The following is a 14809-nucleotide window of genomic DNA, read 5'->3' on the forward strand; positions in this document are numbered from 1 at the left end:
AGCTTGCTTGTATAGCTCTACACTATTGTATCATACGTGTAACCTTGGGTAATCACCACCATAATCAAGATACTCAACTGTACCATAAACACAACGTTCCCTCTGTTAACCCTTTATAGCCTTACTCGTCCCCTCATCCCTACCCCTGGCTGCTACTAACCTGTCCATCTTATAATTATTTCAAGAATGTTACGTAAACTGAATTATTTTTATTGATGAGTAGTATTCCATGACACTGATGTACCACAGGTTTTTAACCACTCATCCACTGAAGAACATTTGGGTAGTTTCCAATTGGGGGCTAACACAAATAAAATTGCTATGAACATTCATGGGCAAGTTTCTGCATGAAAATAAGCCTGAAATTTTCAGGATAAATTCCCAAGAGTGTAATTGCTGGCATCCTACTCTTGCAACTTCATTTTCCCAAAATTCCATTCCTGCTCCCATTTTGTAGTCAAATAGGATTACTTGTACTATTTCCTCTTTCTCTCTGGTTTCTAATCCTCTCATCATAGTTTGCATATTTATTATTAAAAGCTGCTTAAATCACTTTTTGAAAGTGGATGAAGAAATAAATTAATACAGATGGAGAACAGAGATGAATGAAGGGAAAAAATAAATAAGAGATGATAGAGTATTTTGATCAATCTCATCCCAATAAAATGTGATCTCTTTCCTATAAACCTGCATCTTATTCGATTCTCTTATAAAATGTATGATCTTCCACAGTCTCATAGATGCATACATGCCCTATACTTCCATTAAAACAGTAACCTCCCTGGAGACAGATAATTTCTTATTAATTTTATATTCACTCAGACACCAAGCACAGTGTTTCTGTTAAAACAGGAGCTGAAGCAAAACGGAATCTTCATTGTTGAATGAATGAATTAATTAAATATCTTTGCCCTAAGAAGGCTCCAGTCTAACCAGGAAACCAGCATGTTATATTTTCATTTAAAAAGATAACTAATGATTACAAGTCTATACAGGATAAGTGCCAAAGGATAATGGAAGCAAAAGTGTTACAAAAGTGCAGACAAGTGAGCAATCCTTTCTGCAACAGTTGAGGGATGCTTTTTAAGGAAGGAAAGGTTCAAGAGAAACCTTGAACAGATGAGTAGAACCCAAAAAAGTGAAAAAGGAGTCCCTTTTGGTAGCCATTAGTTAAAGAACACCATATGGGTTGATCTCATTCTTTATAGCTGCTGGATAATATTCCATAGCATGAATGTGCCCAAATTTTTAAAACATTCTCCTAATAATGGATACTTAGGTTTGTATCAGTTAGGATTAAGTTTGGATCCATGTTACAGAAAACCCAAATAAGAGTGTTGTAAACACAAGATACTTTATTTCTCTCTTGTATCAAAGAAGCCCAGAGGTTGACAATAAGGTTGGCATGTGCACTCCATGGTCTTCAGAGAGCATGCTCCATTTTTCAGCTCCACCATCCTATGACTTCTTTTTCTAAGGTTGCCTCACGAGCCCAGCCAACACATCTTGTTACGGACAACTGGAAAGAAAGAGGAAAAACAAAATGGCCTATCTCCCACCTAAATCAGATCCCTTTATGCAGCCTTCCAGAAGTTTCATACAATACTTTCAGTTCTATCTCATTGGCCAGAACTTAGTTATGTGACTATGCCTAGCTGCAAGGGAAGCTGAGACACGTGGTGTTTTACATGAGTGCATTCCTCTCTCAAACAAAATTTAAGAATTTGTAACTAAAAAAGGATAATGGATATTGGGTAGCAGCCAGCACTGAGAGAGCAAAACTGCTCAGCAAGTCTTGCCCAGCCAATAAGTAAGCACACACATCATCTTCTATAATCAGGAAAAAGAAGAAAAAAAAGAAAAGCAGCACTTCAGACCCTGACTCTGAAAAAAACGTGGAAAAAAAACCAGGCATTACATCTGGTTCTACTCCCTAAAATAGAAGAAACCTTAATGCCATTTGTGTAAATGACTGACTCCCTAACAAAACAAAATTTTTCCCTGAAGTTTACAATAGTCTTATGATAATCATGTTCATTTTCCACCATGAACAAACTAACCTGTCACCCTGTAGGTTTTTACTTTGAATATTTGTTGTATTTTTTAGTCAGCAAGCTAGTACTGAATTTGAAGTCCCCTGCAGAAATTTGCGTAAACTGTTTCTCTTTTCTTTTTAAAGATTTCATTTTTCCTTTTTCTCCCCAAAGCCCCCCGGTACATAGTTGTATATTCTTCGTTGTGGGTCCTTCTAGTTGTGGCATGTGGGACGCTGCCTCAGCGTGGTTTGATGAGCAGTGCCATGTCCGCGCCCAGGATTCGAACCAACGAAACACTAGGCCGCCTGCAGCGGAGCGCGCGAACTTAACCACTCGGCCACGGGGCCAGCCCCTCTCTTTTCTTTAACTATGTTTCTTTTCTTAATGCTTCTGTGCCTCTAAATCTTCCTTTCACAGGAGTCTCAGCCATAAGATCATTTCTAGTTTTTCACTATTATAAATGATGTTGCAGTAAATAACTTGTAAATGCCACCATGAATACATAGTGACAACTTCTCAAACTTAGATATCTAAAAAAGCACTTGCAGAAACAAATGATACACACATTTTTAAAACATTCTACCAAATTGCTATTCAAAGAGTTGTATCAGTTTACATTCCCACCATCATTATATGCACGTCCCTGATTTCCCACACATCATTAACACATGAGATTATCACTCTTTTTTTATTTTTAACAAATCTGATGGATAGAAAATGCCTCATTATTGTTTTAATTTGCATTTCTCTAATTACTATCAAATTGGTAATTATAGTCTAAGATGAGCATCTTTATTATGTTGGTATCAGCCATTTGTATTAATTATTCTTTGAATTGTCAGTTATCCTCTGCCCATTTGGAATGTCTTCTTACTGATTTATAGGAGTTCTTTACATACTCTGGATATTAATCTTTTGTTATAGATATTATTACTACTTTCTTCCAATCTATCACTTAGTTTTTACTTTGTTTATGGTATCATTTGTTTTACAAACTATTAAACTTTGATGTAGTCAAATTTATCAGTCACTTCTTTTCTGACTTCTGGGGTTTTGTCTTGTTAGAAAGACCTTCCCATCCCAAATTACAACATATTGTCTTCTAATACTTGTAAGGTTTGCCTGTTATATTTAAACTACATGGAATTTATTTTTATATATGGTATAAGGTAGGATTTTCTCTAATTATTTTGCTAAAGGGGTAACCAGTTGTCCCAACACTATATACTGAATAATCTATTCACTCCCCTACTTTGAAATGTTATCTTGACCACATGTTAAATTATCACCCAGAATTAAGGCTATTTCTGAACTTTCTTTTTCTGCTCTGTAGATCCATCTGTCCATCTGTCCACCAATACTACAAAGTTTTAATTACCAAAGCCTTATAGTATGTTTTGACGTCTGGTAAATCACCCTCCTCACTATTGTATCTTTAAAAGAAAAAAAAAAGAAGTTGACTATTCTCATAAATTTTCTCTTCCAGATGAATTTAAAAATCAACTTACTAAATTCTATTTAAACATCCTATGGAGTTTTTTTATTGAGATTGCCTTAAATTTCTAGATTAGAGATTTCTCATTTTAAGAGCACTTGAATGTTTTCAAAATTAGCATATATTTACCAAGCAGCTACTATGGGCTGAGTTCTGAGAGAAATGCAAAAGGTTTTAAGATGGTCTTTGCCCTCCAGAGACATACAACCTGATTAGGGGGAACAAGATATAAACAACTAGTGCATTAACTGACCAATATCTATTATAGAACTAACCTTGCGGCTCACTTATAGTCTTTACAGTATGCACTTTGAGGCTTTTTTTTTTTTTTTTTCGCCTCTGATTTTACTTCTGCTTTTGGGTTTCTGTGTGGTTTTTTTGGCCTTTTTTTTTTTTTTTTTTTGTCTTTTTAAACACTTGACAACACGGTGTGTATATTCATAACCGATTTATTTTCTACAGTCACCCTAAGTAAGAAGTTTTATTACCATCTCCATTTTACAGATAAGAAAACTGAAGCTCAAAGAAGTTAAGTAACATTCCCAAGATCACAGAGCAAGTAGGTGGAAGATAGCTAGGATGTGAAACCAGGTTTCCCCGACTTGGGCCGCCATAGGGCCTCCTCTTCTTCCTTCCCCCTTTTAAGTTCTTGCTACTTTGTCAAATGCAAAAATCATCTCTGAAATCAGAATAGGGAATGAATATGTAAACAGCATCTGGCTTTGTTTCCTGTTTCATCTTCTCTACACGTGCCCAGTGCATAATAAAATCGTATGCGGGTGACGAAGCCATGCTTTCCTCTGCCGCTGTCAGGCTGGACCTGCCAGAGTCGCTCTCCTTCTTTTCCCTTAACCCAAGAACAGGATCCAATACAAAGCTTACAGGGCCCTGTGCACTACGAAAACGTGGGGCCCCTTTTTCGACAAGTATTAATAATTTCAAGAGGGGAGAGCTGACCATTCAGGGAGGCACAGGGCCCTTCTAGGCACTGGGGTGGGGAGGGCCCAACCACAGGCGCGCTCCGCCCACGAAGCAGGCCCTGGCCAAGTGTGTCTTTTTTCTAACCTCAGTCCCTGGCTTTGCAGATTCACAGCCCTGCTCCGATGAAGAAGGCTGCTCAGAAGTCTTCCTCCCTACCGACAGCGACTACGACTCCAGCGACGCCTTGAGCCCCCGAGACCTGGACCTGGTCTACCTGTCGTCGCACGACATCGCCCAGCAGGCCCGAAGCGGCCTCAGCGGCAGCGCCCCCGACGTCCTGCAGGTGCACGACATGAAGACTCCCTTGGGGCCGAGCCAGGATGCCCAGCGCCGGGGCCCGGGGCCGGATCCCGACCACGCGTGTGCCGAGTGCCTCCACAGCCTCAGCCTCACGGGCTTCGCAGCCAAGAACCACGCCAAGATGGCGCCGGGCGCGCGGCCGCCGCTGGGCTTCCTGGGAAAGCGGAAGCCGGCCAAACACCCGCACTACGGCGGCTTCAGCCGCCACCACCGCTGGCTGCGCATGCACAGCGAGACGCAGTCGCTGTCGCTGTCCGAGGGCGTCTACACGCAACACCTGTCCCGGGCATGTGTTCTGACCCAGGAGCCCAGGGAGGCCGAACAGCTCAGACCTGCCCCTGATGGGCCGCGAGGCGTGGCTCTGGCACACGCTGCGAGCCTCCCTGAGGAGCGGAAGAGCAGCTTTCAGGACCCGAGGCCTTCGGTCCGCCGCATCTACGTGGAGCCCTACCCTGCCGCCCTGGTGGACGCAAAGCCCTGGGCCGGCTTGAGCCCGGCCCCTGGAGGCCACTCCCGCCTGCCCAGCCCCTCGGGCCCAGAGATGAGCCCGGAGGGTCCCACCACCTCCCCAGTGTCAGAAATACTCAGCAGCATGCTTTAGGGAGGTCCGCAACTGGCTGTCGACGTTCCACAGCAAGTCCCTGCATCTTCCATCACCCTACCCCATGCCTGCCCCTACCGTGTCTCCATCCATTTTCAAATGGTTTGAATGTTAAGAATCTAAAGGTTACAGGTGCAAGTCCCTCTTTTTTAGAGTTGGGGTGGAGGCCAGAATTGCCAGTGTCATTCCCAGTTCAGCCTACACAGGGCATAGAAGAGCTTTTGTATCAACAGGAGTCCTCGACACAACAGTTCAAACATGCCACCCTGTTGGTGGCACCTTTGTCTGAGGTAGGGTACCCCAGGGACCTACCCTCAGTTCTGCAGCTGACTCTGTAATCTGATTCCTCGGTTTAGGACTCCCACAAATTTGCAATCGATGGGAGGAGTTCTGTAGAAGAAAATAAGATTAGCGTTGTTTTTCCTTCCATTCCAAACCTTTAGAAGAGTTTGGGCGAAAATGCCCAGGTTGTGTCTCTAGGGCACAGGGTCAAGTGGACTAGTCCTGAGTTCCCTGTGGGCTAAACCAAGTCATTCCAAAGTGCAAGGTTCTCAGCAGCTCACCAAAGCCAATTTATCCATCAGCCCCACAGGGGCTGATGAGGTAGGCCTAAGACAGGACTTTTCTTTGCTTGATGCTGTATGGAAACCTCCAGAAACAAAAGTAGAGGATGCTTCTCCTCTAGCTCTGTCTTGCAAAGATAGACTAGGGCCGGAAACAACCCTTCCTGCACACTCAGCTTCCATTCAAGCATGAAAATGGGCCATATATTATTCCAGGGTGCAAGGAGACAGCTGAGTTAAGTGAAAGCCCGGATTATAGACAAGACAAGGGAAGGAAGACAGTCATAAGCAAAAATGTATTTCCTTTACAATCCTAAAATAAGTAAGTCCATGGGGGCTGTGTCTGAAAATGACAGTGCATCTGCTCCAGATTCTTAGGTAATGGAAGTGTCATTGAACAAGAAAGTAAATACCCTTCAGACATGGCCAGGCAGTGAGGGAGTCCTTACAGCCATACAGGCACATCTACCCACCCACACATCCTTGAGTTTCTGCCTTCCCCTTCTCAAAGGGCCCCTTCCAAAGTCAGTTTTGCCCTGAGATCAGCTAGCCCCCTGGCCTCAGGGAAAATCTTTCCTTAGAAGGCACTGTCAGTGGCTTCAAGACTATGCTCACAGACACCTTAAAAATCCTGCTTTGGTCTCATTGCCTCCACCTGCCTTTCTCACAAACTAGAAACCGGAATCAAAGAGAAATCACAGTGCATATTCAAAAAAGGCATGAGCCTTCTCTCATTTCCTAGAGCCAAGACCCATTCAGTTCACTGATATTCTAAATGGTCCTTTTCTGCTTAACAGGCATTTTAGTTAAATATTGCTCTTTATGGCCCTACCCCTATCCTCACAATTCTCCCATTCCCCGTCATGGGAGTTCATACAAAGTCCCCTGTTCGTGATGTTATTCTGATCCCTTCCATTTTTAAAACATTTCATTTAAACATAAATAATTACCCTGGCGGAAAGGTACAAATTTGGCCTGTGGCCTATGGTCATTAGAAAACTAAAGCCCAGAGCACAGTCTTTATTTTTTTAAGAGGTTTTATACTCAATGAACCTCCCAAAGAATCTTGATCAGAATCACTGCAGTTCCTTTTCCATGCCTGGGAGGACGTTAAAATGCAGTTTTCTTCTGTTCTAGGTGAATTCTATATGTATGGAGTGCTAGAGGTAAAAGGGACCATAAAATTAGTCTAAGTCCTCACCTTTACAAATGAGGCAATTAAAGTCCAGAGGGTTAAGTGACTTGCTCAAGGTCACAGAGCTTTAGTCTCAGAGTTAAGGTCAGGACCCAGAACGCTTCCCTTTACAGCAGGCTGTCCCACTGGGAATTGGTGCATACCTGGTCAACTCTTGACTGTCCATAGGCTATTTACCTAGTTTGCAGATCATCTATCTACTTCTATTTCCAAATTCAACTCCTTTTCTCAACTTTTACTTAACAGATTTCCAATATCACAGGGCTCCTTGTTGCCAGGAAATACAAATTTCACCTAATAGACATCTAAGCTAAGTTAATTAATTAAAAAGCAAATTTGGACAAAAGTCATTTCAAATTACATACCATATGACTCCTCTTTAATAACAAAAATGACAAAGTCATCTGCACTCATTTTCTACTTATTTCTAATTATAAGACAGATTACACCTGTTGAGTGCGTTTGTGAGATGACATGCTGCAACTGTCAAGAACTAAGGAACCAAGTGATTCTCTGATCATGACCTTTCTGATGGCATGGAAGGAAGTTTGTGACTGTGAATTAGATGGGAGCATTCAACAGGCAGCAAAAGCAGAGACTGACCCACCCTTCTGGCCCCTCATTTGTCAGCAAGTTCTGGCACACTGGACGAAATAATGACTCATGAAGTAAAATTGCATTAAATCCAAACCCACTAATATATATTGGGGACAAGGGGTTGTTTTTTTCACCTTCTATGAGGAAAAGAGATGCACGCCCAAGAAACGAATAATGCACATTAGATTCTAAAGGGCGTACTTAACCAACTTGAAAATGCATTTTCCTAGCAATATTCCTGTGTAAAAGTGAATGTTATATCCTCCCTAATTAGCTATTTATTCGAGTAGGTTCCCTCCAGCTGTACTTCCACTTTGCAACATCTTATAAGCCTAATTTAAATCAATACATTCTTTTTTTTTAAGTTGCTTGAACTTAAATGCAAGTTAATTTCTTTTTTTTTTTTGATTGACACCTGAGCTAACATCTGTTGCCAATCTTCTGTTTTTCTTCTTCTTCTTCTTCTCCCCAACGCCCCTCAGCACGTAGTTGTATATTCTAGTTGTAGGTATTTCTGGTTGTGCTGTGTGAGACACCGCCTCAGCATGACCTGATGAGTGGTGCCATGTCCGTGCTCAGGATCCCAACCGGCAAATCCCTGGGCCGCCAAAGTGGAGCACACGAACTTAACCGCTCAGCCATGGGGCGTGCTCCTAAATTAATATGTACTCGTGAGAGACAATTGTGTTTTCTGATTCCCAGTCCTTTATTCATTTGTCCAGTCTTCTCATTATAGAGACTTTACAATGTCTGGGGAGTTTTTGTTTGTTTTGTTTAGTGCTATTGGTTTGGTTTGGTTTGGTTTTGGATATGATGGATTTTTCTCTTTCGTTATTTTCAACCCCAACCTGGGAGCCTCTGGAGGAAACTCTCCTGTCCCAGATCTTCTTTTCCATGATTTTTCTAACATGCTTAACTCTCACTCGTATTATCCAGCCTTCATCATTTGTGAAAACCGCCAAAAATCAATGACCAAGGCCCTGCCATATGTCTGTCTCTATTCTGAGTCTCGCGAGGCACGAAAGAATCAAGTATGAAGCACTACTGGACCACAAGGAGCTCACAATCTCATATGAGTGTAGCCATTGTCACCATACATCTTCACATCAATGTCTAAGAAGAGCCGTCAGCCAGGCTGACATAGTGCATGTTGGGCTAGGCATCTTGATTTCACTCGCTCTGTCTCTTCATCAGGAGGACAGCCCGGAAAATGTAAGTCACCGATGTATATGCTTGGCAACCATTTACAAGGCTATCACATCTTAACTAATCTTAATTGGTGAGGGTACCTGGGAGACAGTAATTAAAAACATTCACTCTAGGGAACGGGTATTTTAAGAAGTGGATACTTAAAGATGAGACCTATTCCATTTTAAGAACATTCACTAATGCTCAAAGCAATAACTACACTGGAGAAAATGGTTCCATTTGGTTTGAAACTTGAAGCCAGTTAGTAATAATATTCCTACAGCCCCATTCCTGAAGGATCCCAAAGCACTTTATGAAAAGCAATGACTGAAGCCTTGTTGTACTCCCCTAAAAAAACCTTGTCCAGGAGCCACCTGGCAAACACCTACCATATCCTTGCCAGGAGATCATGCCAGACAAGTGGAAAAGAGGACTGGCCTCTCATTCATTGTTATCCTGCCACAGGAACATGCACCCCGAGTGTTCAGCTCTTCCCTTGAAGACAATAGTTTTAGACAAGGAGGCATACTAGAAAACCCCAACTCCTTGGTTTCATATTCTTCTTCACGATCCACCCGAGAGGTACTCACTTTCTCTTGGAGAACTATCAACTCAAACTGTTAAGGGGTCTGCAGTGCATTTAAGTTTCCCAATTATGTCAACAGCACACAGAATTCACTGGCTTCTTAAAATTGATGCTTTTTGGAAAGATGATGCCATTATTCTACAGCTCTCTCCACTTCATATGTAGCAGAGCTACAGCAGAGTGTGCATCTCTTGGTCTATTTGTTTATTGAGCTATAACATACCAATTAGAGAGGATAGTTATAGATTAACAAGAGAACACTCTCAGAGAATTGAAAGTGCTACTTTGTCACTTTACAAAGTCTACATATCTTTCCAGATGATTCAGTGAAGCAAATCTGAATTTTTTTTCCTGGTCACACTTTTAAGGAAATTTTTTAAGGAGCTATTTGGAAAGTAATGATACCTCTTCACAAGAAGTAGGGTGAACGAGAAAAAAAACTTGTTTCTTTACCAGTCACCTCTCATAAGATGTTCAAATACATGGCTTATGACTGTTAAGCTAAACTTCAATGCGGCCTTACAAACAACAAGAGTAGTGTATTTGAAACGATGTTGTACAGCTTGGAAACTTATGCTAAGATCTTAATTCACAGTTTTTCTGAGGTGTTGAACTTTGCCATTAGCAAAAATTATTTTTAGAAAAATCCATTGACTGTTTATGAAGTACTGATTTTGCCAGATTTCGGGTCTCTGGTTTTTCCACCACATCTGCACACAGTAGTTATATTTGTTTTTTTCAATTATTTCTTCTATTTCCATTAATAATGAATTTGTAAAATGGTCATTCAAAAGGACAGTTGGTTTTGTTTAGCAATCAGATAGGTAGACTGTGAAAATATTCTGTTTTGTTAAAACAAGTAGCAGGTTTGTTGTTGTTTTAAATATTATCCTAGGGTCTTTCCTCTCCAGATATATGCATTTTCTATTTTAGAAAAAGCCAATATTTAACTTAGTGGCAAATGTTATGAAGCTATTAATTAGTGCTTTTTACTCCTCCTCCTTCAGTCCATGACATGAAAGTCTGAATATGCTTTCACAGTAACCACCATCTAGTAGCTGATTTATAAAAACCAAGTCTGGCAAATTGTTCTCTTAAGTCATTCTGAGTTGCTGTGTGGCTTCTTGCCCTGTGACAAACCAGATGTTTGGGGATATCCCATGTTTGTGGTCACAAGCATCAATTTAATGTTTGTAATAGGAAAAAAATTAAAAGAGAGAGTGAGAGAGAGGGAGAGTGTGTGTGTGTGTATGTGCGTGCGCGCGCGCGCGCGCGTGTGTGTGTGTGTGTGTGTGTAGTGGGGGAGGGGTGTTTCATGGAAAAAAGTAATTTAAGTGACATTCTATTAGGCAGTGTTTAATTGCTTCCTGCCTAATGTGTACATAGTAATTTGGCTGATTATTGGTTGTTATTAGAATTTATTGTATCTTGTTGCTATGTATGCAACTGAGTGTATGTAAAAGTTTAGACTTCAGTACATTATCTGCACAATTTTGTGTGCGCTAAACTTCTGTAAACGTACAGACGAATCACGTATGGTGTGTTAAATGTGACCTCCAATCTTGAGACAATAATATTTTGTATTATGTACTTTTGCAAACTATTTGAACATTTTAAATGGATATTGTAAAAGGCCAGTACCCTCAATCAAAAACAACACTGGTACAGTGCATGCCTCTTCAACTTCCCAATTTATAAGAAGAGGTCAGGGGTTAACAAGAATTAAGATAATTTTTCTAATGGCAAGTATTTTTGATAATTTCCTACCTGTCTAATTGTATTTGAAAGAAAAAATTGTCAACAGAAGAAATCTTAGCTATCAGAGGGAATGACTTTGTTTCATAAGCATTAAATAATACTAACACACTTTATAGCTAACCTGATATTGTTGAAATCTAGTTCAAGTGTGAAGAAGTCAAAAATATTTGATTCTTCATGAGATCTTTTTCTTTTTAAAGGGCAATTTCCAAGCCCATTGTCTCCAGTGTGGAGAAATGTCATTTAAATAATAAACTAATAGCATTGTCAGTACTTGGCTTACCTGATGGTTTTCCCAAGTCTGAGTGAAGTCACACGTCTTTCACCCTTAGCTTTTAAAATCTCACTGAAACTTTGGAAGAGTTATTATTTGGGGCATTGTTTTGACAACTTTCAGAAAAGTCTGACTGACCAATTGGCTCTTGATTGATCAATAGCATTTGTGTTATTTCTCTTGCATAATTGGTTATGGCCAAGTATCGAAAATACAGCAGCAGGCTGCCATGGCAAATACTCTCACCAAGTTGCACACAGGAGCTTAGACATCTTAACGCCACTCCTTCCTCCACTGCGTGCATGTTTAAACACCTTCAGTGCATTTCTGCATGTGCTGTCCTATTTCTATTTCTCTACCCCTTTATTTCCACACCCACAAAGCTCCTCCCTTACCCCTACTCCCTCTGGCTGACTTTTGACATTTCTTCTGTGTTTGAGAACACTACAAAGAGATTACTTCAATCCCAGGAACCTGTACAAAGGTTCTCCTGATTTCCCAAGGACGGGAAATATGCCGCTTTGGACCATGTATGTGTCTTATGCTGTTTTACAGAGTTTTTTAAAAATACACACACACACACATGCACACAAATTGAACTCTTTATTGGCATGTTTGTGGTCGGCTTTCCTGACAGCCTCAGAGGGCTGTTCTGTTGTCCTGGCCAAATGTGCTGTTTTCCCTATGGAAATTGTCATCTTTCTAAGCAAACCACTACTTTCTTTTCCTAATTCTGTCTTTAAATAAAAGTTTACCTTCTTTTTCAAACCAAATAGATGACATTGCTCTTTAATATCACCTTTTCTCTATGAACATTCTTGGGGAGGTATTGGGGGAGGGACAGAAGGGGGTATAGAGTAAGAGGAGGCCTTTCAAATTCAAGCTGCTAAGCAAGAAGGCTGCATTCACTGAATGTGTAGCCCTTATGATAAGGTATGCCGAGCAATACCCAGTATTTCCATCAGCCAACAAGGAATAATTCCTTCTTCTCTATGATAATAATAAGAAGAAATCATGTTAGTGAATTAGGCAAGTTTAAATCAGGAGTTTCTCACCAATGCACAGTGACTATCAGGAAGGAAAAAAAAATTCATAAAAAAATTCTCTTGCCTAATATTATCTGTCAAATAAGTTTGATCTTTGCAATGATTTCTTGACTGTGAAAATGCATCTCCTCTTCAGGTAGCACATGGCATTCTCACATTTGCATAATGCTCCTTGTTCTGTCAATGATGATAATAATAATAATAATAATGCTCCTTGTTCTGTTATATTGCCTCTTCCGTCAACCATTGCATTAAGTTATAGGCCACAGAAGAGACTGGTATTACATACAGACGAGAGGAAGTTAGCCATTTAGTGTACGCTAGACTAGAGCGATCAGATGTTGTAAGTCAAAAGCAACTGTTTGTTTTTTTGGCCATCATCCCCCTGATACATTTCACAACTCCTGGCACAAATGCCTGTTAAATGAGAGAGAAACTGATGAAGAGGTGACTTATAATCAGGTTAATTTCCATAAGTTGCTTAATTTCTCCATAAAGAAATGGACTCAAACGTCTTTCCAAATGCCTGCCAGCCTGAGGCTCTCTAAAAAGGCTCAGGGTACCTTGAAAATATTTCTTTAGGGCTTCCTGAGATGTTCCGCCACCCACCCCAAACACCTTCTCCAGAGTGCTATGATTGAGCTCAGCCGCCAGAAGGAGGCAAAGGGCCTGGGGGGGGGGAACCTGCTTTTTCTGTGGTGCAGGATGCACTTCAAGACAGCCAGCAGTTATCTGAGTGTCACAGTACCATGCCCTGTGATTGGACACCATGGAGATTGATATGTAGATTAAGCATCCCAGTTGCACCCCCTTAGTACCCAGAAAACATGCAAAGTCTTGTCCCAGTGCCCAAAAGGCCACATTTGCACATTTTTCCCATCAAGGTTTTGATAACTGCAATCTCTTATATGTTTATAAAACATTTTCACAAGCAGCATCCTATTTGAGCTTGACAAACAGTCCTGTGAGGTGATCAGAGCAAGAACACTTATCTCTGTTTTACAAATAAGGAGCTTGAGGCTCAGTAAAGTGAACACTAGGGCCCAGGACTCCTGACTTTCCAGTATGTGCCACTGAACTAGGTCCTATGAGAAAGAAAAAGCAATGCCCGAATTGGCCACTGGAAGTTCTCTCTCTGGAACAGACACCCTACATAGACAGACATGCAAGGCACGTTTATACACACACAGATAATGACCACAAAGGAAGCCAAACAAGACCATAGAGCACACAGATCCTTTCCCGTGAGGCCCATCTTCTAACTCAGGGTCAGGAGCTCTGTGACTGCAAGCAAGACACTTTTTCTCACTGAACTTACAGATGAAGACATCTATCAAATGTGTAAGCTCTTTTTCAGCTTTGAAATTCAATGAATCTAAAATACACTGAGTACCTATCAGGGATGAGTAGAGATTCTTTGCAGAGTGTTTCTGTTTTGTTGATAAGTTTGGGGCTGTCATTGCTCCTGTTGGGGAGGGTAGGTCGTGGTAGATAAACAGGAGATGACACTGAGTCTATTGTGGCTAAAAGAGAGTGGAGAAGGAAATTAATTGAGAAATCCATGCTCAACACCCCTTCCCAATATCCACCCTCTCCTCCACCAAATTCCTCCTTCTGCCTCACTCTGACCCCAGTCTCTCTCAGGAAACAGTTCCGTCTACTTCAGTTCCCCTATCTTTGGCTGTCCAAGCCATTGTGGAATCACAGTGGATGGGGTCTGGAATATCCCTTGGACCTTCCCTGGCATCCTGACTTGGCATCAGCATCACCCACCAGCTGTTCTCTTAGATCCTGCCTAATCACTGCCCTAAGATTCCTTCCCTGGAGTGTCCTGGAAAGGGTCAAAGCATTGCACAACTCCAGGGGGCACTATTATTAAGTGTGGAATGTGCTCCATTAGCCATTTCCCAGAATCCAAGAGTGAAGCAAGCAGGCCCTTTGCCAGACAGCAAGCCTGCAATGGATGTTTTTGGAGTGGAAGGGAAGATGAGAGATTGGCATGGGACAGAACATGGGACCCCCTTTTACGCAGAATGTTTATTATACCACAGCAGGGCCTGCTTTGAGGCACAATGTTGAACACACATTTGACTCTTCCAAGTTTGGGACAACTTGAGCACCAGCTTGGACCTCACTTGGGCCATTTTGGCTTGGCTGGAGCCAAGTGCCAGGCATTGTTCCCTCTCTGC

The 14809-nt window shown here is 41.4% G+C and overlaps 1 protein-coding gene and 1 long non-coding RNA gene across 6 annotated transcripts in view; one reads left to right on the forward strand and one right to left on the reverse strand.

Annotated features, from left to right (window-relative positions):
• The window catches only part of ANKFN1 (ankyrin repeat and fibronectin type III domain containing 1), a 371662-nt gene extending 359315 nt beyond the window's left edge, over positions 1-12347 (forward strand). For all 5 annotated transcript variants that reach the window (XM_070226368.1, XM_070226369.1, XM_070226373.1 and 2 more), the window contains exon 20: positions 4617-12347. In XM_070226368.1, coding sequence (XP_070082469.1) covers positions 4617-5413 — 797 coding nt within the window. In that variant the 3' untranslated portion in view covers positions 5414-12347. The remainder of the gene's footprint in view (positions 1-4616) is intronic.
• On the reverse strand, positions 1338-4938 carry LOC138916162 (uncharacterized). Its single transcript, XR_011423014.1, has 2 exons — positions 4597-4938; positions 1338-1519 (listed from the first exon to the last, which is right to left on the reverse strand). It is a non-coding gene; the product is annotated as an uncharacterized lncRNA (long non-coding RNA).
• Positions 12348-14809: the final 2462 nt, after the last annotated feature.

Source organism: Equus caballus, chromosome 11 (assembly GCF_041296265.1).
Source record: "Equus caballus isolate H_3958 breed thoroughbred chromosome 11, TB-T2T, whole genome shotgun sequence".
Classification (NCBI taxonomy): Eukaryota; Metazoa; Chordata; class Mammalia; order Perissodactyla; family Equidae; genus Equus; species Equus caballus.